The sequence below is a fragment of the Aspergillus fumigatus genome, chromosome 1 (genome assembly GCF_000002655.1).
Source record: "Aspergillus fumigatus Af293 chromosome 1, whole genome shotgun sequence".
Taxonomy (NCBI): Eukaryota; Fungi; Ascomycota; class Eurotiomycetes; order Eurotiales; family Aspergillaceae; genus Aspergillus; species Aspergillus fumigatus.
In genome coordinates this window covers 4,793,087-4,816,749 of record NC_007194.1, presented here as the reverse complement: position 1 = coordinate 4,816,749, position 23,663 = coordinate 4,793,087, and the positions used below count along the sequence as shown (strand labels likewise).

Below are 23,663 nucleotides of genomic sequence, written 5' to 3'. Positions count from 1 at the left end.
ACATAAAGGTAGAGAGTGGTCCTCTACACTACATGTACTGAATGCTGCATCGCAGACATACCATAGGGGTGTATGGCTAAGAAAATATAGAGCTTCTGGAAACAACCCCACAAACCATTCATGAGGAATATTCAGATTAACTGCATTTACTGATGGAGATATCTATCCAAGTATTAGGTGGTATAAGGGAGCACGCAATTATGCATAGGTGAATAAGTGGAAAGCACACCTGAGCACTAAGATCAAGAATCTCTCCTCAAAGTGATAACTTGCATAAGGGCCTTCAGTATGCATTCAATGAAAATATTCTGTTTATAGGGCTGTGGGATGGTTTCATGCTTGGATTACTCTCCTGACTACTATGTATTAAATGCCCGAGGTATTATCCTGCTATGTTCAGCAATACCCTTACACTGATAGAAACTTAGGGATTGGAGTATTATATTCAGCAGATTTTTAAGACATGGAATCAATTTACCACAGCCCACAGCTGTTTATTTTTCTGGATAGAACACTGTGAAAGTCTTAGAAATGCTCACACCAAATTCAACATCAGACCAGGCCGCGATTAAAGTCCTTGTAGCTAATAGTGAGATTATTTTCACTATTAATAGATCAACTGTCTTAGAGTAAATTCTGCCTTGTATACTCTAGGTGCAGGGCTGAATTCCATCCTCTTTCACCCTCTTCCAAGAAATGATCTACCTAGAGGTATGTAATATGTCACTGCGCCCTCTACTGCTAAGCTCTATAGTCTCCTGTCAGCTGATATTCTACCATTGCTTCATTGACTGTGTGTAAACGCAAGGTATATTTAATATCTCAATAGAGGAGAGTATATTCAGGGTACTCCAAGGAGAGACTAGTCTGTGAAAGGAGCTTAGCTACCTCATGCTGTTTGTCACTGCTATGCGAGATTTCCCTATGCTCAGTCAGACGCCCCCTCGAGGACGATACTATACCCTCAAAAGCCATAAGGGAATTTTTTTCGACCCACCGCTCCATGTGGTTTTCCTCTGGGCCGAGCGGACGTATTGAGTTCTGGCTTTCAAAACCCTGACCTTGTCAAAGAAAGGATACTGGAGAGTCGACTAAGATTTCTGATCGCTGTTTTTCATCCAATTGATTACAGTGCAATACCAAAGCAAATTATCTTCCGGGTTCAAAATCGGGTCCCCTTCCTCTAGAAATACCAGGAGAGCACTATTCACGCCTCTGAGCTGGAGAACGTTGAGAGCGGCTAATTCATCAGCAATGACCCTCTTGTAATTCAGCTCTCAATGGATGACCAAATAGGGAGTTTGCTAGCTCACAGTAAGTTGTGCTGGATCCAATTTCATCCATTCATCCGGAGTTTCCCAAATAGGGCCTCCAATCTCTTCAACGGAATGTTGCCGATTGTTTGCTAGCGGGGAGGTCATACTAACAATACCATCATGCGTCACAAGGGCCCTGAACTTACGGCCAAGTTCATGGCCCTGAATCCAGTTGACCATGTATCCTCTGTGGCCGGCACCTACAGCGACGGAGCGAGCAGTATCAATGTATTGGATGCTCTCATTTTGCTCCAGATATTCAAAACCTCGCTCAGATCTGTATAAGGCAACCCACCTCAGTAATTTGGACAGGATCTTTGAAAGCTTGTCCAAACCCAGAGCTCCCTGCTGGGTTAGTCGCAACAACAACAAAGCCCTGCTCTGAAAACAATGCTAGATGCCATTGGACACTTTATTGATTGTTCCACGCATGATGAGGGCCGCCATGGATTAAGTATGCCACTGGTTATCATTGTCGTGGGTTGAACTTGGACGGTTTGATCACCCAGGTATGGATTCTGCGATTCCCAGTGCTATCGAACCAAATCACATCGACTTGCGCCTTAGAGGATTCTATATTCCTTATGCGACTTGCTGACAAGATGTTTGGAGACTCGGTTAGAGTGACTAGGTCAACAATATTCCATGTAGGGGTCTCGACTAGGCTGCTGTGAGTGATCAGAATTCTCAGTGAATTTGATCACACTGGTGCTACATGCGCAACAGATCCAAAACACTAATGATCAACTAGACTTAATGGCATATAGTGCAATCCCTCCCAGTAACGGTCAAGTTCGAGGTGATATAGCATCACGCGCCCACTCTGCTCTATCTGGATAAGAAGTGTATAGTTATTCTTGAATAAGATGGCGTATTGGCTAAGATCCCATAGTCCATTGCCATCAGCAGATGCAAATATTTCATACACGTCATAACTTCCTGGAGCCGGTAAGTATATAATGCGATTTTTATCGGCTTGTTTCCATCTCTTTTCTGAGATAGGAAGGCGATTGGTCGATTTTCATCTGACTTGTCCACTGCAAGTGACGATATTTCTCCTCCTAACCCCCGATACCGCCATACTTGATAGATAAGGTCTCTGTTCTGTTGATCCCAGTGTTCCACGGATTGGACATAGCATGAGCATGTTGTATGGATGACATTATAGATCTCAGTGGGAGTGCACTGTGCGTCACCGACGATCAAGTCAGTGGTGCCGCTTTCCAGCCATTCAAGCCATATAATTTGATTGCTTTTGGATACATTGAGGTGATCCTGCATTGGGATTCTCAGTGATACAACACAATCAACCAGTCGAAATGTCCACAACGCGGATCTCCTTTTTCTCTGTTTGTGAGCGGAAAGAGTACGTGCGTTGACTATACACTGCAAGAGTGCCCGGCATTTGGAATCGGGTTTGAGCGCCTAGGCGCCTCGACTACTGTCCTGCGAGAATTGTTATGTTAAGCGTATTATTTTAAAGGGAATCTGGAAGGTAGACCTACTCCGGGATGAGTCTCATCATGACCATAGCGCGGCAGTAGATGATCCCCTGAGTTTAGGATAATTAGCATAGAGAGAAATTGTAGATCGCTCTGATGTAAGGTCGAAGTCGCAGAGATGGCCAGAATGGACCCTGATCGTAGTTAGGGGAAAGGCACTAAAATGATGAATTAATCCATCATTTGATTAATCTATGCTGGAAATTTGGATATTTGGGCACGAGGGAATTATGCAGCCAATCATATATCTCTACTCTGTGACTCCGTATGCACTATTTTCAAAGAGTTTGTTAAATGAAATGGCCCATGTATTAGGCATAGGTAGTCCTATGTGAGTCTCAAGCCTAGGAGGAATATAAGGTTTCAAATTTAGGTATATAAATCATAGACGAGCGCCACTGTATTATAACGAGATATCAGCGTAAAATGTCTTTTGCTTCAACCATTTCTAGAGTAGCTCTCAACTATATGAAGTATTCAAGTCTCGATCTACTGAGTGCTTTAGAGCTCGAACTCCCCCACACCCTTATACCGAGAGTATGCATCTCATAACGAGCCTCAATTATCAGCGGGCCCTTTATAAAAAAGAACAACCTTGCCAGAGTTAGCATAGGGGTCTCAATTCCGCAGCTAAGGCTGTCATACAACATTCCCAAGCAACCTTTTCCTTTCTTTTATGTCTGCTTTCTTGTTCGTCAGTCAAATGCTCAGGATTAGAGTTACTCTTGTCTTCCTCCTTGAAATCCGGATCTCCTGGAATCAGGTTAATCTCTATTCTTCAAGTGATAGATGAGAATGTATAACTAGTGATGAGGGTTCACAACTTCTGACAGTACGATATGTGGACAAATGTGACTGGCCAGATATGAAATGATGGTCTAATCTAATTCCAGCTAAAAGGAGACTAACGCAAAGCAGTGATTCGGCCGCCAGTGGCACAGATAATCTGGAATGGCCTTGATTTTCCAACCGCACATAAATAGCGGTTTACCTCAGGGATTTACCTTGCGCAACCATCACTGTGTCTTGTTCTGCATCCTGTGTATTACATACACATCATTTTCAACGGTATCGTACTAATTCAGTCACCAGGTTTTCATCGCTGTTGACAAAATGACGCCATCAAACTGTTCTGATTGCACTCTCTTCTAATTCATCACAATCTGGCTCCTTCGCACTGGTCCCTTCTGGATCATCCTTGCCGTTATCCTTACCTGGATGGTCTGTGCCGTTCATTCTTGCCAAAAGGAACAAGCCAAAGAAAATAAATACGACTACACAAAATGGCTTGAGCCTCACATTAAAAGCACAACAGATGTGACCGTTTGCCTCGGCCTCCATGTAGTCTTACTTGTCCTGCAATTGATAGAGGGCTACTGGATTCTTCGCTCCTGGGGTAGATTGGCTGCTGACTACTGGAATTGGAGACTGGAAAACTGCCAATGGGCACAGCAATTCGCGCGATTCATTATGCTGCTAGTCCTTGGTCTGCTCCTTGGGTTATTGCTCTTCATCGGGTTATATGTGATGATAGTGGCTGTTCGGTCCATCAATGATCTTCGACGCTGGGAGGCGCGATCGTTGCAGAGACGAGATAATAGGGAGAAGCAGAGGAGGGAAGAGTAGTAGGGGATTTGGTTAGAATAAGGCAACGCTTACTCCTTGGGCTCTGGGTCCCAATCCTAGTCTCAAAACGCCCGCTACTATGTCACGGTTTGTTGAAAATGAAATCTTTTTTTGTGTCCTGTCTATGCTTTGAAATTGGACAGTTCGTGGCAGTCTATTTGCCCACCCCATTGAGGGTGCATATAATAGCCGCCTGCTTTCCCCGTGTGAAATGCTGAGTGAATCCGGGATCTGGCTATAAGTGAAAATTCAATTAAGGCTAATTTATTTGATTACCACATGTAACATCTATTCAAATCCATTGACTCTACCACTAACATTCTTCTATCACTTCCTAAGATGTTCACATTTGTACAACCGGCAACACGTGATTAAATACTGGAGTATCAACAGTTCTTGGATCAGCAATTCCAATACTAGCTGGAATCACCATGGTGCAAACCAAGAAGCAGCTAATGTCTTGAAACGCAGAAGCATGTCGCGTTTCCAAGTGATGCCATAAGCTGCGCAAATCGGCGCCCAAGTTTCAGCCTGCTGGGAGATAAAGTACTTGGCCATTCCTTGCACGCCAGCAGGCCAGGTGGACGAACTCCTAGAGTCCATAGCGTCAAATCGCGTAGCTGTGTTTTCCATTTTCTCAGTCTGGATTGACAGGCAGAACTCATAAACTGAACTGGCAGCGTCTGAAGCATATGTGGAATCAGCATTTTGACCGCATGAATCAGAAGGGTCGCCAGACGCACTTTGCTTCGCCAGAAGCGCGTTGATATAGTAGTTTGGAATGTTACCGATGACATTCAGGGCAATTCCCGAGCCAGCTGTCCAAGCCAAGTTCTTGACCACCGCGTAGTCATCAGCTTTGAGATAATTCCACAGGGTGGTCGCCACGCTACCGCACATTTGACCGGTCGGTGCTGCTTTAGCCTCTAACCAAGTCGCCGCACTGTCCGTGCTGTTACCAATGCAATCAGCGACTTTGCGGCAAACGTTTCTCTCGTCTAGATTTGGGTGTTGATCGAATCGAACGAAATGGCTTGTGGGGATAAAGTCGGTTGAGTTGATGTATTGAATCTTATGCGTGCCATGGAAGTCCTTGACAAAAACGTTATAGGTAGCCCCAAGCTCGTCGATGAACTGTGAGTGTAGTCCAAAGTGCTCTTGGGGGGATTGATCAACAGTTGCAGTCGTTTCAGCACCAGCCAGAACGGCATAGATAAGCAGAAGTTGAGGCCTCATGTCGGCAAGAAAGAAAGAAAGATTCTCCACTGGTGGTTTGCTTGAAGACTTGTATACTTTTGACAATATCTGTGGGAGTTTTAGCTTCTTATAGGGGGTATGATATGCGCAAGGCTCAGAAAAACGTGGCTTTCATAGGACGAGGTTACATCGCTTAAAGATTGCAGTCATGGGCCTTCTTACTTCCACAGATTATAGAAATCCAGACCTACTTGGTTCAGAAATACTGCAACTAATCTAATTCAGAGACAATGCTCCATTGAATAGAACCACTTATATCATTCTCTCAAGTACAGATACAACAACTTATAGACAGTTCTGACACTGTACATCATATCTCAGGATGTAATTATGTATTATAGAGCAGTGTAATAATAGAAACAGTCACTTTGCTTATTGTTGCTTATTGCAACTTCCTCCCTCAGGTTATTCTGCTAAAGAAGCATCCGTGAAAAAAATCTTTATGGGGATAAGCATGTATTGCTGTTGCATCTCCACGTCGTTCAGGCGTATTCACTGCACTAGCCCACAGCCTAGTTGCCGACACCTCACTGGCTAGAAACCCCCTTAGGCTGATTACCTCTGATTGCCTTACACATTATTATCATTCTCAGCAAATAGTGATACAATCTCCTATCCCATGCGGGCGATCAAACACTGAGAGCTTAAGCAAACCTATAGGACAAGTCGGCGACTGCTTTACATGATACACCACTCCCAACTCTCATCAAAAAGCTGACCACTTATTGGAATCGCATCCTTTCGAAGTTTTGGCCGTTGAAGGACATGATGTACCGGAGGACTACCTTCTTGTTGAAAAACATCAAATCCAGAAAGCATATCTAAGAGTATTTCATGTGAGCTTGTTTGGCCAGACCCAACCCGAGAAATCACCACAGTTCCACAAAAGAAGCCGGTGAACTTGCTTGTTGTTTCTTTCGTGATGGCTATTACAGCACCTCGAGTTGGCGAAAAGCTTGTGAATCCATCATGTCGCACGTGGTAATTCAGCGGCCATTGCTCGATGATGATACCAATCTTCAATGCTCCAAAGGCAGAAAGAACGCCTCTCCAGTCCTCAGGCGGATTCTGGTCTCTGAGCCAGAAACAGGAGGAGAGTTCGAGGTCAATATCTTTATTGTCATCTGTAATGGTGAAGTCTGGAAGTCGATGGCCTTCAGCAGGCTTGACAGGGAGATCAGAAACAGAACATGTTATACCAGACAGGTGGACATGCCATCCTGCTTCATCAACGAGAGCAAGAGGATCACTGGCTGGAACAGGTTCGGGTTCTGATCTGTACAAATATCTGCGCAATGCCCAGCCAATTGGTGGGTCTCGGGTGCCAACTCTAACTTCAAGAAAGAATAGCGTCTTTACAGGAAAAAGTCCCTGACCCATTATAAACTCCTCTCTCCTTTTATAAAAGTATTTAGTCGCGGTTATCCTCTGTAGTACCATCTGGTCTGCTAATAGAAGCGTGGCTAGGCAATATGGCTCGTCTTCATCCTTGCTTGTCGTTCTCCAGTGGGTGAGAGTGTATATCTCGCGAATGCGTCTCTCTCTTGGCATCTTGCGGAAAGCGCATATTCGTGTATATGGCTTGATAGCCTGCGCCTGGATCCTTCTTCTGACTGAGAACCTTTTTCCGTGGCCTGCGCATGACAATCCTTGTGATTCAAGATTGACAGCTCCGTCTTGAAACTGAAAATAAAGGTTGCAAGCAAGCACTCCTTCTTGAAGAGTCCACAGTCTTCTGAACCAGGAGCAAGTGCTGACCCTCATGGCGATTTCCTCAGAAGAAGCATGGCACGAATGGTTTTCAAGCTCCGCGTTTAGCACAAGAACCACCTGCGCTCTTCTGTAGATCATGGCCATATTTCTAACGGCCGTCTTTCTGACGTCATCCATATCACTCCTCACGGGAATACATAGAGTATCCATCCAGAAGGGAAGATTGGCGGAATCCGTAGCTGCCGCACTCCTCTTGTTATTGAGAAGATTTACCCTACTCTGTAGTCGTGTAAGTTGGCAAGTCGGCAATGCACATTTGCGCGGATTTCCAAGGCCATCTGCGTAGACGTGGGATATTGCAGCATAATCAGCGTTGTAGTCACTGTCTCGTGCCTCTAAATATGCTGCGCCCGACTTGTCTGTAGATATAGTAATGAGAGGCAGTCGTCCTACTTGAGTGACCTGTTCCAGCCAACTCTGATCAACTTCGATAGCTCTGCAATCTCTCGAACAACCGGCCACATGCGCTGGCTTGTAATCGTCCTCGGTGATATTGAACGCTGTACAAGCAAATCGTCCAATGAAGGTAGACTCACAGCCGGAATGGTCCCTGATGACGTCTCTGTTCCCGAGGAGATATGCGTAATAGAGCTCTAAAATGGATGTTGACCCAAGCCCTCCGTTTTTGAGAAGTTCAATATCGCTTGGGCACCAGCCTTGGCCTCGCAGTCGAGTCTCAATAAAGTCGATAGGGAAGCCGTGGATGAACTCCTTAGGATTCGACGGTGAGGGGTCGTCTTCGTTCCGAAAAATATGCATCATAGCAAAATAAAGAGTTGCATGAAGGACTGAAATTGATAATCGTACCTCTGGTGGCAAGGGGGAATGCGGTTTGCCTGGGGGGTTTTGAGTAGCTGCATTGAAGTATACATCAACTTCACCAAAGAACTCTAAAGTGGAGTGGAATTTCTCCTCTTTCACAATCTCTGGCAGACTGATAATCTCATCTTGCCAGTTGTTAATGTACCTTGGCAAAGATTTTGTTGTGATAACCTCCTGACCATCGATTTCTTCTAGAAAATCTCTTATCAAGACCTCGGTTTTCAGGACTTCGGACATAAATCCGAAATAAAGCCATGCCTGCAAGAGAGAGGCAGCTCGCAAAGGCGTTTCAAGCCCATTTCGTTTGAAATCCCTTCGCATTATCGCACACAAGTCCCACCCATGCCTCTCGGGAAAGGAAAAGAAATCTTTGTCGGCATAATCACACCGATATTCCTTGCTAAGAAGGCATGGGACCTGAATATGCCCAAGAGCAGGGCGGTAAATGTTTGGAATATGGTCCATGTCAGTATCGAGCTGCCAACTGTCAATTAACCAGGGTTGCGCCAGGATATTATAGAAGAGTTGTGGCACTAAGCTTCAAACTGTACTCATATGAGTAATAACAAATAGATCAGTGTAGTATAGCGAAGTATCAACATACATAAAAAAAAAGAAAGTAGGATTATCACTGATAAGTTGATGGAATGTAAGTAGTCTTTTAGCTTTTAGCAGTAAGTGCCATGATAGACTGGCTATTACTAAAGGAGTGGGGTGATAACCGGAGTTAAATACATAATCTTTATTAGTTAATTAACTAAGTAATTACTTATTATAGAGATCAGAATGCAGGTCAGGCCACTTATAGAGATAATACCTGAAATGTAATAGGTTCTAACTACTCTAAACTAAACATTTTCTACTATATTACATGAACAAAGCACCATTGTGTGGGAAAAGCAAATTCTCTGATTAATCAGACTCTGCTTTTACTGGTTCTAGACTGCTCTATAATCAAACTGTAACTAAATTTATTATAATTTTTAATATACAATTCATAAAATTAGCAGAACTCCTTTTAAGAAGTAACATCAAAACTTGGTGAATGATTAGGTTAAGTAAACAACAACCTAATGGAATGTTAACACACCCACCTATCATGAGATGAGATCCAGACCTTTAATAAATATTAGCACAGCCTTTGCAAAATGACAATTTCCCTACTTAAATAACCACTATCACTATAGCTGCTGTAGATGTCCCATATAACCCCAATATTCTCATATTAACTCTAACAGCATTAGAGTGGTACTGTAGTAGGAGAAGGCGCAAGTAGGGCAGCTTATGATGACTCAGCATGACTCCGTCACTTCATGACTTACTATTCCCTTTCTTATTGCCAGGTTCTCTATCTGTATCTAAGCACCACTAATCAGAACCATCAAACTCTACCGTTAGATCATCAATTCCTTTACCGTACGTTGCAGTACCATTAGATGCTTACCATGGCTGCATCATACACTTTCCTCCAAGCCAGTTCCGGCAGTAAATGAAGACAAATCATGATAAATATTAAATGCACATACTCCTCCTAGTGGACAACTGTGATAAAAGCATCAAGACACTAAAAGTACTACCATATCTATTATCAGTCATACAGACAGCTGGCCATGTTTGGATTCCACTCTTATTAACATATTTCTATATAATTTTGTGGTACCTCCCACATCTACTGCCTTATTATAGCATGGCCAAATGACCGCTAATGTCTCAGAGCGACTGTGGTAGTGGAATAAGAACGAATCATAGCATTGTCAATGACTCTAGATGAACCAATAATGGCTGTATTCTTATTGGCAGCAAAGAAAGGATCTCTTGATTAGAGACAGACTCAATTCGACTACTGCGCAGTCAGTTCTTTGCCCCATGTGTAGCTAACGCAACAATGTCATTAAGGTTGGCTGTTTAGCATAGTGTAACTTATCCTCCCCCAGATGGATCAGGATTCAAACTAAAACATCATCTCATTTGTCTTCCAGCTCAGAAAGTACCTGATTTTTATATTGAAAAGGCTCTGAACCAAAAGAGGGAAATCTGACCTTTGTCCTTTGTGTATAATTAAGCCCATGTGCGTGGAACTAGCAATATTACTGAGGGTATAAGGCGCTTTATTGCGAAGTTTGTAGCACTTAAGCCTGTATAATTACTATTATGTCTCTTCTGTATCTGAGGAATCACCATAAAGCTCTGTAGACATACTTTGAACCATGCTTTACCTAAAGGTGCAGGAAGGTTGCTTTAATAGTAATGTAGAGTAATAATCACTGCCCTAGTATTTTAGTATGTGATTATTTTTAAAACTTTCAGTGGCAGTCACTATAGAAGCATTAATATGCAGTAATGATTGTTAATACTCATCCCTCTACTAATTAGCCTTATAGCTTAGTTAATTTAAGTTTATTTTAGGATTAGTATATAATTTGCAGGGTTGCATGACTCCCCTAAACCTTGGTTAAACTTTAATTTTTCCTTGTCTTATACCACAAACTACATTAGCCTGCCTTGTCTTACCTCAAAGTTGTTAATATAACTATATTATTAGTTAGCTAAGCCCTGCTAAATGTTACTAAACAGCCTCTGTAACTTATATATCAACTAGGGTGCAAATATTTCTTATTATTTTAATAAAATGATTGGATACACATAGTTATGGCGACTTTGCTAATAGTTATTAAATAACCATTACCGTAAATAACAACTTAAATCTCAGCCGCTTAACATATTTAGCTTAAAGCCTGAATCATAGTCTAAGAGATATGTGAAAGTTTAACTCTGTCATTTCTATAGATATTAGTAGGCAGTTACAGAAGAAATAACCAGACAAACTCTCAGTTATAGTTCATTAGAAGCCCTGTGATAAGGGTTGTTCTCTTAAACAGTGAATACACTATGAAATGACTATTTCTGCAGAGAGATGATTGGCAAGGTTATTACATTTCATCCAATCCCAAATTAATGTCTTCTAGTTAATAAGGAACCTTGTGAACCCAAAATCCCAAATCAATCCATCCAAACTCAGCACCTTACTCTGAGAGTCCAACTTGCAACAGTGATGCAATAGGGGAGGCTTATAAAGTATTTTTGAATAAAGCAAGGCTTAGATCCGCTGTACTTATCCCTACCCCTTAACTGAAACAAAACTCGCGAGCGAGACTCTATCTGATACTATTACTCTCGATAATAATGGCACCCTTTACAAACACTGTACACCAATCTATATCTTTTAACGCCACAATACCGTCTGAAGAGTTCCTTAAACAGTGGAAACATCCAGCAGAAGTTTTCTCGGTTTTACTCATCCTCGGTGGGGATGTTGTTTGGCGGTCATTAGGACAAATTGCTGGCGGGAGTATTGGGCCGCCGTCTTTCTCTTTTAGTGAGATATGAAGCTTTCCATCGAAATACCCCTTATCTCATTACCTTGGCTTTAGGTTGGGTTGCATATTCCATGAATGCCCTCGTCTCAGCAGTTGGTGAGAATAGACTCATGCCTCTTTCAGACTGCCAATGCATTACGATCAATGGCAGGACCGGATATGTGAGGGCAAACTCTAGTTGGGTCATTGGAAGATTAGTTCGAGATTACGAGTTTTGGATGCACAGAGATGTCAAATCAACATTAGACGATGTCATTGACTCAAAATGGGAAGAGCTGAGAATTAAAGCTCATGAGCAATATGAACCTGAACCATGCAGGCCAACACAGGCTGGCCTCATTGTGACTCAATATACAAGGCCACTCAGGACCGAATGTCACTAGGTCTAATTAGTCCAGGACCTTTGTGCACCAGCTGTTTTGTCGCTGTTTTGCAATTAGGTATTGCAGCAATCCCATGTGGTATCTTCGGCGACTGGAGTATTCTTATGATCACGGCTTGCGGCATTGCTCTCTGCGTTAACCGCAAGCCTTCCTCAATGGAGAAAGGAAAAATGGGCCTGCAGACGCCTCCCACCAAGCTCCAGCAAGAAAGTTGTCTTCTCAAGAGGTAATGGAAGTCAGCATGCCATTGTAATCATTGGCACCGCTGGATTCCCCGATTTGAAGACCTCTCATCTGGACAAACCAATATCAACGTGTCGACTTCGAATACTACTCTTGCTGTTCTGGGACTTTTCGCTCTTTTCTGGATCCTTTTGCTGATTACTGCAGCTGGAATCCAGCAGAACTCTTGGTTTCTTGTTGCTGTGGGCGGGGTTGGCATTCTGCAGAATATTACTTTTGCAGGGATCCCGCAACATCTGAGAGCCTATGGCATCTATATTGAATTTGTAGAAGTAATTGCTGACAGCAAAGTGATGCAGGCTATATATAAAGTAGAGGATGCATACCCTCGCCTTGGTTGGAGCATGCTATCAACATTCTTCCCAAGTAGATTAGGGCCAGGTGAAGAGAGAAATTGGGCTGAGTACGAGAGACGGTGTGCTTGATGGTAGGGATACTAATTATGAACACTCAGATGTTACAGTTATGTGTGCTAGAACCTATCTCCTATTTCAAATCTTAAAGATTTAAGGCACATATCTCCCACATGCTGTCTATCTCTCTGAAGGCATTGTATCACTCAGGAAGGCTTATATAAAGCCCTTAGAAGAACGCTTCCGGATATACTCTGTAGGCTGGCATGCAAAAACAAGGGATCTGGCCAACAGCAATACTACAAGGTGCGTCATGGCGCAGCCTGGCTTCTGGGTGGCACAGTTGACGGGGGTAATGAGCTGGTTCTGGGCTGCCTGCATATCCTTCATCCTCAAGCAGCCACCCTGGCTCCTGATCAGCAGCCGCCACCCACATATACAGTCGGCCCCATAAGTTTCTATTAGACTTGCTGACCCAACCTGCAAACCCAAACCCAACTACCCAACCCACAATGTGGGTGGTTTTGGATTGTCCCTAACCTAACTTGCATGGGTATGGCTTGATAACATCAAACCTACATAGGTATAGGTAACCCATTAGGTTCACATGACTGGCAGAATCCTATGTTCTCTTAATAAGAGATCATTCTACCTTAGAGTTGCATAACTGAACTGCTAAAATCTAATCTTACCCTTACTAAACCTGCAGACTGCTGACTGCAGTGGTTTTATTTCAGTCTCTAGCCTAGGGAATCACACATTCACATTGGTTTCAGACTGAAATGTAAAATGTTAAACACTATAGGTGCTTGACAGCCCACATCCCCACCTTTAGTCAAATTTAATGTTCTAAAAACTAAGAGTCATTTCAGTGTATAATGTAGGGGAATATTTGGGTGTGTTTGGCCATATTTCTGATAATTTTACCTCCATTAGGAGGCGTAGCAATCAGTAATAATGCCTAATGGGACCGCACTATTACACCACATGCACATATCACACTAGTATTAGTACTGGTGCAAAACCCAACAAATCATGAAGAAAAAAAAAAAGTGAATTCCAACATACAACAGCCAGGATTCGCTGGTGGTCACCCACCCAACTACTAACTGGCCGGCGTGTAGCTTAAGTATGGCTGAGCGGACGGGAAGCCCTGTTTTCCACACCCTGTGGTCGTATGTACTTGTTGTAACTTCAAAAGGATACTTCATTAGAAATACTCATCAGGAGGCATAGGTTAGCTGTGACCTACGTACGTCCACACCCAGGATTTGGCCCCAGATATAGGTAAGACTCCAGCTGTCCGGCCACAGCTATTCGACACTACTAGTATACAGTGAACGCTCTCACACACTCAAACTATGTGTTTGCCTATAGTAATCCTACGGCATTCACAACCATGGCAATAGACAGAATCATCCCAGTTTCGTTCTTGGACGATGAGAAACTATGCCTCATGTTTGGGTCAATGTACTAAGGGGAGACTGGCGCCATGCTAGTCTTTTCAGTGCCATATAAGTCGCCTGTTCCCTCCAAGCTCACAGGACTTTTTTTACATCTGCCACTCACAACGAATTCCCACGTCCTCTACGTTCTCTACTATCTGGCCCTCCTGTTAGCTTTTGTATATTTTATGGTCTTTCACTTTCCTAACATGACTGCTCTCACCTTTCCGTCTTTGGACCCAGCTTCAATAAACAAACTAGTCGATGAGATTGACGACAACTCGTTTCATCATCATCCATCCTGGCCACAGCGATGGTCGCATCCTGAATTCGCCGCCGATGATTTTTCACGCACCTGGGTCCACGCGCCATGGTTTCAAAATACCAAACGTCGGGCGAGACGGTTTTTATTCCCTGCGCTGCCTTCGAAATTTCCCTGGGGCTATGTTATCTATAGAACAGTCTACACCGCAGAGTCGGACGAACTATGGCCGATTGCTATGGACAAGCTTTCTCAAATCATCGACTATGCAATCGACTGTCAGGTCTCCGCGGATATTCGTAATAAAGAGCCAGAGGACCCCCAACCTGAATCTACAGCAGAACGACTTGTAAAGGAATCGCGTCGGGACGTAATTTTCTCCGATAAGTTCTGGGATGGAGCTGAAAGAGAGCAGGTTCGCCAGCATTTTGTTGAGTATCTTCGTGCTAGTAAAGGTCACCACCATGGTCGATTTCAAGGGTGTCTCAGGATTGACGAGAAATTACTTAAGTCGATCGTTGATAGCCACATTCCTCGCCCCTGGCTTGGGGGGAGGTGCCCCGACATGCCTAGAGGACCTCCGGACTTTGTTGAAATGATCGATGGGCGATATCCTGGGAATAAAAACCACCCCGATTGGCCATATCCTGGCTTTATGCGGGTGGAGATTCGTTGCTTATGGTTCCTGCATCAGGAATTGTCGGATCAGCACATGTGGGAAATGTGCCCCTCTGTTCCTGAGGGCTTGATTCCTGTCTTTGATGGTGGAACTGGGAAAGCCCAGGATGAAGGGGGAAATGGATATCCCACTGTGCTGGATCGGGGTACTCGACTGTTTTGACCGCATTTAGGTTAGTATGGTTTAAAGGTAACATGTAGTGTATTCTATCAAGTGACCAGCATTGCATGTCGTTAGCAAGTGTCACTCTATGTAAGGACTGGGAAAGTTTCTCTCTAGAAAGGAGGAGACCACATTAGCTTAATATAGGAATCGGCTACCATTTACTATCATCATCCTTTATATCCAATGAATATAATCAAGAAATTCCGTAATATCTTTTCATTGCTTTTGTTTGGGATATATATTGCAACTTTCTATGACACCCAGTCCTTAGCTTCTTTCAGGCTAGGTAGTGAATCTAGTTATACTATTATCGCCTCCCCCCCCCTGCGAATATACCCTATTTGTTGTCAAATATTAAATGGAGGGCATTGGTTTGTTAACCATAATCTCCAGGATTTGTAGATATTCTAGGGCGCTAAGAGTGTCCACCATTGCGTGGAAGTGAGTAGATGTACTCACCCCTATACCGCTAGGTACGTCCAAAGGGCGGCTATGCCAATTTCACCTATACATCTCTGTTATCACACTCCTTTCACTCCAGTGCACATATCAGAACGGGCCGTGCTGACGGCGCGCAGGAAGCAGAGTCGAAGACTCGTCCTCCATTGCAGGAAATGGCGACCGAGAGGGCAGTCGTCATCGAGCCGAATAGCCCATTTTGACTCGGGAGTCTTGGGTGCTTTATTCATGATGACCTATAGTAAAAGTTCACGAGCTATATCATATGGGCTGTTTTTATTATAGGTTGGTCAACAACATGGATCTCGCACTAAGTGAAAGATATTACAACACAACCCACGAACAGTACCACTACTCAAAATAAGGCAGCACTAAATCCGACAAGCTATCCAATCCCACCATTTCCGGCAAAGTGTCCCAAAAGTTGGAGTCATAGATCCAATCATACCCCAATTTAAGCGGACTACTTTCGACTAACTCACTCTCCGCTCGGTTCGGACTCAGTCGGCTACCAATGACCTCTATCTGATTGCCCCCCGGCGTAGTATTATTCGCCATAGCCGACGGCCGCAACACTGCGTTGACAAAAATCTCCAGCAAATCCGCATACCGCTGCGACATGTGAATATCGTCTGGAGCATTTTGCCTGATGACATTGATGGTCCGAAGAAGAAGGTCAATACAAGGGTTGGTGGTGCGGTCGAGTGGTTCTTCTCGTCTCAGTACGGCCTAAGAACATAAAATGCTGATTAATATAGTAATTATGGCTAAAGGGGGTTGGCGGGTGTGGTTTGGAGCCTTGCCTTGAGAAGATATAACGAGGCACAGAGGATGTATAGCCAGTACCTGACCGCTGCGTGCTTGAAGAGCAGGGACGACGTAAAGTAATCTGTTATGAGCTCGAGCATATCGATTGCGGCTTTGGTGGCTGCTTCTGCAACTTGCGACAGTGACGTTACGTGGGGGTCCGCATTTGCGTGCCGTTCGCTTGACTTCTCCAGCATGTATGCGGCCGGACTCAGCCCGCATAATCGGACATAATAGTATTCTATATGCAGACAGGCTGCGCGTAGGGACAGGTCTGTTGGCTCGACTCGCTGATGAGCACACATCATGACATGGACCTCTCTCTCTCTCTCTCTCTCTCTTTCATCGCATAACGAAATGGAAGGCAGTGACCTTACCGGATCTGCTAGAGTAGTGCTGTCTTTCCCAGCAATCAAGCCCTTGTCTGAAACTATCCCACGCAGCGGCCGAAAGGGGTGAACCGCCACAGTGCTCGCTTTTTCTCCATGCGAGGAGCAGTTCTCGTGCCTTGCGCATATTGATTGTGAGGTCCACAGCACTTTCTAAGAATCCATCCCCCATGAGGCTGGGTGGGAGGGAATACACCATTTCTGTCCAGTTGGTGCTTGCCAATTGAGGCTCGAGTCGGAGGCGCAATGCAAGAGCTTCGTCCGTGAGGCAGAGGAATGTATACAGGATGCGAGACCACTCGAGCCCGATGGCGCTGTTCTTGAGTGCCGCGCCTGCCGAACGGGGCTGCGCTAGAACCTGCTCGTTGTCGAAACAACCTATTTCTCGTGCTAGGGCGATAGCGGTGGATAGGAGCATCCTTGAAGGTCCGTCAGTCTTGAAGCAATGACGGGGACGAGGGTCCATGTGTACTCTCGCCGGGGAATACCAACCTGGACATCTTGTTGCTTCTGTACGCTGGCGCTATGATATTAAGTCGCTCTGGTATACTCGACGATTCTGGGAGTTGATCATGTTCTGTAGACTCTCTTGTATCAGCTTCGTATGGCTGGCCTTGCGGATCAAACAGTTCTATTTCACTGCAGTCGCCGACCAGGTCCTCTGGCGAGTTGATAGCTCGTGGATGCCATTCGATAAGCAACAACAAAGCAGCAACAGAACCGAGCTTTCGCATCACTGGCGAACCCCACATGGATGACTGGAGAACACGTTGAAACCACGGCCATGTGCGCCAGTGAATTCTTTCGGACCGTGCATGTCCATTCAATCCACTCAGTGGGTGGTACCTGGATGCGGTCATTATCAGGCCCATGGCGAGGACCGGTTCTTCAGCGACCAGAGAGCCGTAGCGATCTGGTGACGAGTACCACTGTGGTACGACAGGGAAGACGTGCCATAGGTATGAGAAATAAAAGTCAAAATACTCAGTTGCCTCGTTGGCGCGGATAATCCCCCGCCTGACTAGAAAGAAATGTTTCCAGGAAGATGCGATAGGGGTCGGAGCCGGGCTGTCAAGTGTATACTGATGCGTTGGTGCCGGCTGGGTCCTTTCCAAGCTCAGACTGGCTTCGCTTGCACCGTCCTTTGATCCCGCAACGGCAATGAGATCTAATGCATCTTGCGCATCCAGAAGTTTTGTTGACAGGATCTGCTCCTTCGCATTCAGCGCGCGAGGCAGGAAATCAGAACGCGTGTGGAGGTTATTCCCGCTGTCATCCGGAGCAGGGTGAAATGCATGGCTCTGGGAGACTGGTATGACTCCAGATGCATTAGCGGTGCTACCAGCGTGTGGTCGCATCTTCCTCCTCTTCCTTTTGTAGGTAGTGGAACAATCTCTCGAGTCGAGCTGACATCTTAAACACGAATCCCCATCAGGAGATGGCTCACATCTCTTCTTCTTTTCACGACAGTTGTCGCAAGACTGGTATCCGCGTCTTGCTCGTTGACTGCTGGGTGACCGGTGTTGATTCACAGGCAGAAATGTGAGAGACTGTGGTTCTCCTGATGTAGGATGAGGTTTGGTTCCTGCTGATAGTGTTTCCATTACCTCTAAAATGCCATGTAATAGCCGTGGCTTGCGAATGCTCAGATGAGCATTGATGTAGGTAAACCAAGTGATAATTAGAAAGTAGAGATCTTCTTGGTCGTCGATTCGGCACTTAGTCCAGGGCGGTAGGTACCCATGCCGTGGCAATACGGCACTAAACACCCCCGCAGATGCTACTATGGAACGATTTGTGCTTATGGAATCTGCTCGTGTCGTCAAATGTTCCCCTACCAGGACTACTTGACATTGCACCCTGCACTAGCATCCAAGATAATTACATCTAGGCGCATTGCACCTCATCAGTCAGGGTTGAGCACATTGACACCATGTAGATTGATTGTAAAATAGCCTTGCCCATGACAAAAAAGCCAGCCCACTCACTGGAAACAATGACAAAACAGCTACATCACATCTAATACGCCGATAGAGTACCTTCTGAATGCAAGAAAGATGACAATGTAGAGAGCGGGAGTGCTCATCAGAAGCGACCAGTTGGCTCGTTTAGCAGGACTCTGCAACTCTACTCGCGAGCGTCCAAAGCACCCAGTACGCGCTTCGCAGCGGCATCCTTGAGCTTCTGGCCAATGTTTCGCCGGAATTTTCGGTGACACCCCCTATTGACCCCGCTTTCAGTTGGTACCGGGAGAGGCAAGAGCTGAGTAGGTGCCTGAGCCTGTATCGAGGCGGACGGCCCCATTGCTGTCGAAGGTATAGCCACCTGCGTAGCGAACGTCATGACAGTCTCCATGGCCACAGAGGTAGACGTAGCATCCTCAGTGGCAACAGTGGCATCCGAAGCCACCGCATCCCCCGCAGCGGCGCCATCGTCCATCATCTCCAGACTGGTATAATAGTCGCTGGTGCCGTTATCCGGGTCCTGATCAGTAGGCGTGCAAGTCGCCTTAACCGCCGAAGTGCCATGCTCTCCCGAGATAAACTGACCATCTTCGTAGTCTCCACCACCATTGATGAGCATATTCTCCGCGGCGTCCTCAAACCAGCCATTGATAAAGTCCGCGTGGAAGCAGTACCCATCACCGGGAGTATCACTGCATGAGAGCTGAAATGGCGCAGGCCCGCTCCATCCATCTGGGGCCACAGACTTGGTATCATACTGCACGCGGTAGCGAAGCTGCGGCATCTGCAACATCCCCTCGGGACAGGTATTGGACTCGTCTGCAAAGTCGTACTCGGAATGGTCGTCAGGGTTGAAGCACTGGGGAAAGAGAAGGTTGAGCTGCAGGTGCTGGTCGCAGGTGCTGGTGGGAAGTTTGGCGATATCCGATTCGCGTTCGCTAGAACCCTCGCAGAACCACTCGAGACCATTGTAAGGATGATCAGCCTCAGCTTGCGAATGGGCTGACGCGTTGCCAGAGATCATGGCAAAGTCTTGCGGGATAGCGCTGTCAGAGTAGCTGTTGGTGTAGTAGGTGCTGAAGCGGAAGATAGCGACCTCTGTGAAGGTGTCGCCATCAACGTAGTAGAGTGTGGGCACCCCTGAATTCGAAAAGATAGAATGAGAAACCGGGACCTAGGGGATCACAGGATGGGCGTTATGTGCAACATACAGTAGACTGAGAGGTCATTTGGGTTGTCCCCGCTATAGCAGCCCCGCTGAAGTTCCGCAGAGGTGGGCAGCACGTTGGTGATGGCATCACTACCGAAGAAGGTATGCATGTGCGAGGTGTACGTGCCCGGTGCAACGATGGCATCGATATTCTTGTTCATGAATGGCGCATGGTGGAGCTCGGTCCAGGCCAGAACGGGGCTGATACCAAATACAGAAGAGAGGAGGTGAATCGACCGCATGGTGACGTGAAAATAAGAAGAAAGCAGATTAAAAGAATGAAACCCGATGCCAGACCAGGACTGGAGTATACAGTATCAAAAGAGTGGCTTTGAGGAGACAGAATGCAACAAAGACGGTGAGTCGAAAATCTTGCCGCTAAACCCCTACAACATCTCATCCCCTTTTTATAGCTGTCCACAATTCAAGCATGATGCGATGCAGATAATTGATGCTATACAGATAGTGTTTCATGTACATGACGATGTATGGCGCTTCAGTTCTCAAAAGGAGATATCCGCCACATCGGATCGCCCAGATTGGAACAGCCGCCGGGATAGGCCACCCGGAAGTGCTTGCCTGTTGGATTTGGTGGATCGAACGAGGCCGGACCATTGGGGTGTGGATGTCTTCAACCTTGGCAAGAGCTAGGCCAAGGCACCGAGAGACGGGATCCTGAAGGAAGTCCTGCACCACATGTGGGGGATTTGGTGGACCAAACATCTTACTACGGTGCTCAGGCTCGGCTTGTGGCGTGTGTGTGAGTCGCCAATTATGGTTACCTCACCTAGCCCTCTGTCTAACCGAGATGTCCCGATTTGAGAAGAATAGTGTGTGCGAGGGGCTAGCAGGAGTAGGGGTTGCTTCTGTTTTTTCCTACACCACTATGGACACTAAAGAATCTCAAGCAACTCGTTCACGTCTGACACAGGCTTTGTTTTTGGGGCCACACCTTGTCCGAGTCGCCTCGTTGGATGGTGCCCACAGATGAAGGACTATGTCTCAACGCTCGTTGGGGAACATGGCGACGTTCGAGATCAACTAGGGTTGAAACACAGGGTTCACAATCTAAACGGAAAAACAGACGAATGACAATGAAAAGGTGCTGTACACGGCGGAATGGATTCCTTGTAGCAAATAGAGGGCAACAGGAGTCGTTTAGTGGAGTATCCAGGTTGGTTAAACCCCCGAAACTATGATTCGGTGGGATATGGTGGTTTGTTTGGGATTGGTTCTCGTAGTGACTCTGATTGGAAATACCTGAGTGGAAAGTCTGTGGTGAAATGCCGAGAAGTACGCCCCCAAACCACCGTGGATCCTCGACAAGGCATAAGGCAATTTGGCTGTGGAGACTGGCGGAGTTCTTCAATATGAAGCGACCAAATGGTCAATGCGAGAAGCATCCAATGTCTTTCGGCTGCCATTGGTTGGCAGTGTCGGAATGTCAAGATGTAGAAAATCTCGCCCACGCCCGGTGCCTTTTCACTTGCTTGGGATCTTGAAGAATACTGTAAGTGGCGATAATCCCCTTTGGAGAAGACATGAGGAATCATGTGGATGGGCAATTTCTATCTTCGAGTGCGATCTTTCTCCGACATATATCGATTAATCTGCATTCAAGAGGGTGATGGTATAACTCAATACTAAGCTCATACAAAGGAATGGCTCGGCGGCAACCGCATAGTCTTGTCAAGTCACCACCACGATTCTAACTACAGAGGATACCGGAATGACTTATTTTCTCCATCAGTCAAGTCGTCTAACCCCTGTTCTCCAGTCGGCAAACCATACTTGCTATCCCGTCTTCGGTTTTGAGCATACATCAAAGCCCTGAACACCTGCGCCATGACAAAGCAGATGCCGAAGCAAATGACAGTTGCTTGGAAGCCGGGATCGTACCGCGGAGCATCTTCGCTGGTTTCAATTCATAAGTTCAGCGCCCGGGTGCTTTATGTGAGGCTGAACCCCATCAGGGGAGTTCACTTACGCATCAAATGTAAGAGGACCAATGATATTTCCCAGCGAGTACCCGACGAACGTCCCTGCAGCCATCGTCGCCTTCTTTGTGTGCCCGGCCACGTTGGACGTTCCCATGGCGATACACTGAACCCAGGCAGAGGAAAAGAAATTGATGAGATAGAATCCGATGATGCGTCCGGCGCGCTGGGAGGAGGGAAGTTGCCATCTGACTCAGAGAATCTGGTTAGTGATCAAGTAATATTCCCCGTGTCAACATTGAAGGACACATACATTAAACAGCTCCCTAGTATAACAGGCACACATGCACCACTCAAAACGTAAAGGCGTGAGTTGGGGACCTTTCGCCCAATGTACCCAGACCCTAGGATGCAAATAAAGGCCAATGCACCGATTGGCATGTTTAGTAACAAGGACTGGAAGACAGTGAACCCCATTCCATTGAAGATAATGGAGCCGAATGTGGTGACTGCCCCGCTGCCAACGCTGGATAACATGGAGATAGAGAATATAAACCAGAAATGGTATGAACAGAGAGCCTCCCGGACTTGGTACCACTTGAAGTGACGGTTCTCCGAGCCTGCGTTGTTACTCCGGACTCGTTCAAGGATGAGGATCCGCTCCTCGTCCGTGAAGCCCTTCGCAACTTGAGGGCTACCAGGGAAAACAAACCAGAGAATGATGGACCATAGAAGCGTGGCCAGACCCGCAATGAGGTACATATATTGCCATGGGCGTAAAGCACCGCCGGTGATATGGCCAAGACCGTAGTTTATGAGGGGAGATATAATGTTTGATCCGCCGCTGAAGGAGTACCATAGCGAGGAACGAAACACTTGCTCGGAGTGAGTATACCACATACCGGTGCAGAGCATGAAGGCGGGCGACACTCCGCTTTCAATAAGCCCAAGCATGAACCGGTTAATGAGCATACCGGTATAGTTTGTGCAGGCCGGGGTACAGAGGACAACCACTGCCCATAAGAAGCAGATGGCGGGGCAGACTTTGCCGACCGTGAATCTCTGGGATAACCAGGAAATCTAGAGATGTTAAGTCTGGACTTCAAAACATCCGACCATGTGATATCGTACGGGATAACAGCCTGCCATGTAACCGAAATAGAAGACCAACGAGACCCACGAGTATCTCAAGCCATCCTTAAGACCAAGATCCTCCCTCAATCCGAAGATAGCCGCTTGACTGAGGAGAGCCTTGTCGTAGTATTGGAGTGCATATGTGAAGCACATCTATCATTGGTAAGTTGCTGATGTGATATATGGGCTGAAAGGTAGTTCTCACCACAGGCATCAAGCAGATGTCGATTTTACGTAGTAACTTGCGGTTTGTCTCTCCATCAATGACAGGGCCGCCTGGAGACAGTGCATCACCGTCTTCAACATGATCGTCCTTGATGGGGTGGTTCACGGATTCTGCAGTATAATCAATTTTGGGATCAGACAACATGGTGAATGAATTTGATTCTGGTGAAGAAAGGGATGCTTTTGTTTTTTCAATTCAGAGCCCTATAATCCGGCATATATATATATATTGCCCCAGACTTACCCCTCCCCCTGGACCTTTAGTGTTCTACGCCTGTAATATAGCACAGAGTCCATCGAAAATATGACGCTAAATCTGAGGTGTCGCCGGTGCG

General features: G+C 45.9%; 5 protein-coding genes and 1 non-coding gene across 6 annotated transcripts; all 6 read right to left on the bottom strand.

The window, feature by feature from the left end:
• Positions 1-3,803: 3,803 nt before the first annotated feature.
• Positions 3,804-5,744, bottom strand: AFUA_1G17560 (uncharacterized protein). Its single transcript, XM_077804021.1, has 2 exons — positions 5,188-5,744; positions 3,804-5,127 (listed from the first exon to the last, which is right to left on the bottom strand). The coding sequence occupies exons 1-2, from the start codon at positions 5,678-5,680 to the stop codon at positions 4,871-4,873; spliced, it is 750 nt and encodes a 249-aa protein (XP_077660188.1). The 5' UTR covers positions 5,681-5,744; the 3' UTR covers positions 3,804-4,870.
• A 313-nt stretch (positions 5,745-6,057) lies between these two features.
• Positions 6,058-9,011, bottom strand: AFUA_1G17550 (HET domain protein). The gene has a single exon (XM_748028.2). The coding sequence runs from the start codon at positions 8,759-8,761 to the stop codon at positions 6,380-6,382; it is 2,382 nt and encodes a 793-aa protein (XP_753121.1). The 5' UTR covers positions 8,762-9,011; the 3' UTR covers positions 6,058-6,379.
• A 4,702-nt stretch (positions 9,012-13,713) lies between these two features.
• Positions 13,714-13,829, bottom strand: AFUA_1G17545. The gene has a single exon (XR_013344479.1). It is a non-coding gene; the product is annotated as a ribosomal RNA (ribosomal RNA).
• A 2,048-nt stretch (positions 13,830-15,877) lies between these two features.
• On the bottom strand, positions 15,878-17,663 carry AFUA_1G17542 (uncharacterized protein). Its single transcript, XM_077804020.1, has 3 exons — positions 17,351-17,663; positions 16,466-17,277; positions 15,878-16,391 (listed from the first exon to the last, which is right to left on the bottom strand). Exons 2-3 carry the CDS (start codon positions 16,775-16,777, stop codon positions 16,014-16,016), a joined length of 690 nt encoding a protein of 229 aa, XP_077660187.1. The 5' UTR covers positions 16,778-17,277; positions 17,351-17,663; the 3' UTR covers positions 15,878-16,013.
• Positions 17,664-18,853: 1,190 nt separating this feature from the next.
• Positions 18,854-20,274, bottom strand: AFUA_1G17540 (DUF1996 domain-containing protein; the record flags this gene model as incomplete). Its single annotated transcript, XM_748027.2, has 2 exons — positions 18,854-19,962; positions 20,034-20,274. The coding sequence occupies 2 exons, from the start codon at positions 20,272-20,274 to the stop codon at positions 18,986-18,988; spliced, it is 1,218 nt and encodes a 405-aa protein (XP_753120.1). The 3' UTR covers positions 18,854-18,985.
• A 1,344-nt stretch (positions 20,275-21,618) lies between these two features.
• On the bottom strand, positions 21,619-23,644 carry AFUA_1G17530 (uncharacterized protein). Its single transcript, XM_077804019.1, has 5 exons — positions 23,309-23,644; positions 23,101-23,256; positions 22,283-23,049; positions 22,020-22,217; positions 21,619-21,946 (listed from the first exon to the last, which is right to left on the bottom strand). The coding sequence occupies exons 1-5, from the start codon at positions 23,471-23,473 to the stop codon at positions 21,745-21,747; spliced, it is 1,488 nt and encodes a 495-aa protein (XP_077660186.1). The 5' UTR covers positions 23,474-23,644; the 3' UTR covers positions 21,619-21,744.
• Between the last annotated feature and the right edge of the window lie 19 nt (positions 23,645-23,663).

Bases quoted from the DNA above. Each gene is read 5' to 3' on its own strand.
- AFUA_1G17530 (XM_077804019.1), bottom strand. From the start codon at position 23,473: ATGTTGTCTGATCCCAAAATTGATTATACTGCAGAATCCGTGAACCAC. The intron at 22,218-22,282 runs GTATGTGTCCTT...TCTCTGAGTCAG, and splicing joins ATACTAGGGAGCTGTTTAAT to ATGGCAACTTCCCTCCTCCC. The intron at 21,947-22,019 runs GTAAGTGAACTC...AATTGAAACCAG, and splicing joins GGTCCTCTTACATTTGATGC to CGAAGATGCTCCGCGGTACG.
- AFUA_1G17560 (XM_077804021.1), bottom strand. From the start codon at position 5,680: ATGAGGCCTCAACTTCTGCTTATCTATGCCGTTCTGGCTGGTGCTGAA. The intron at 5,128-5,187 runs GTGCGTCTGGCG...CATATGCTTCAG, and splicing joins CGCGCTTCTGGCGAAGCAAA to ACGCTGCCAGTTCAGTTTAT.
- AFUA_1G17550 (XM_748028.2), bottom strand. From the start codon at position 8,761: ATGGACCATATTCCAAACATTTACCGCCCTGCTCTTGGGCATATTCAG.
- AFUA_1G17542 (XM_077804020.1), bottom strand. From the start codon at position 16,777: ATGATGTGTGCTCATCAGCGAGTCGAGCCAACAGACCTGTCCCTACGC. The intron at 16,392-16,465 runs GCAAGGCTCCAA...TTATGTTCTTAG, and splicing joins CCTCGTTATATCTTCTCAAG to GCCGTACTGAGACGAGAAGA.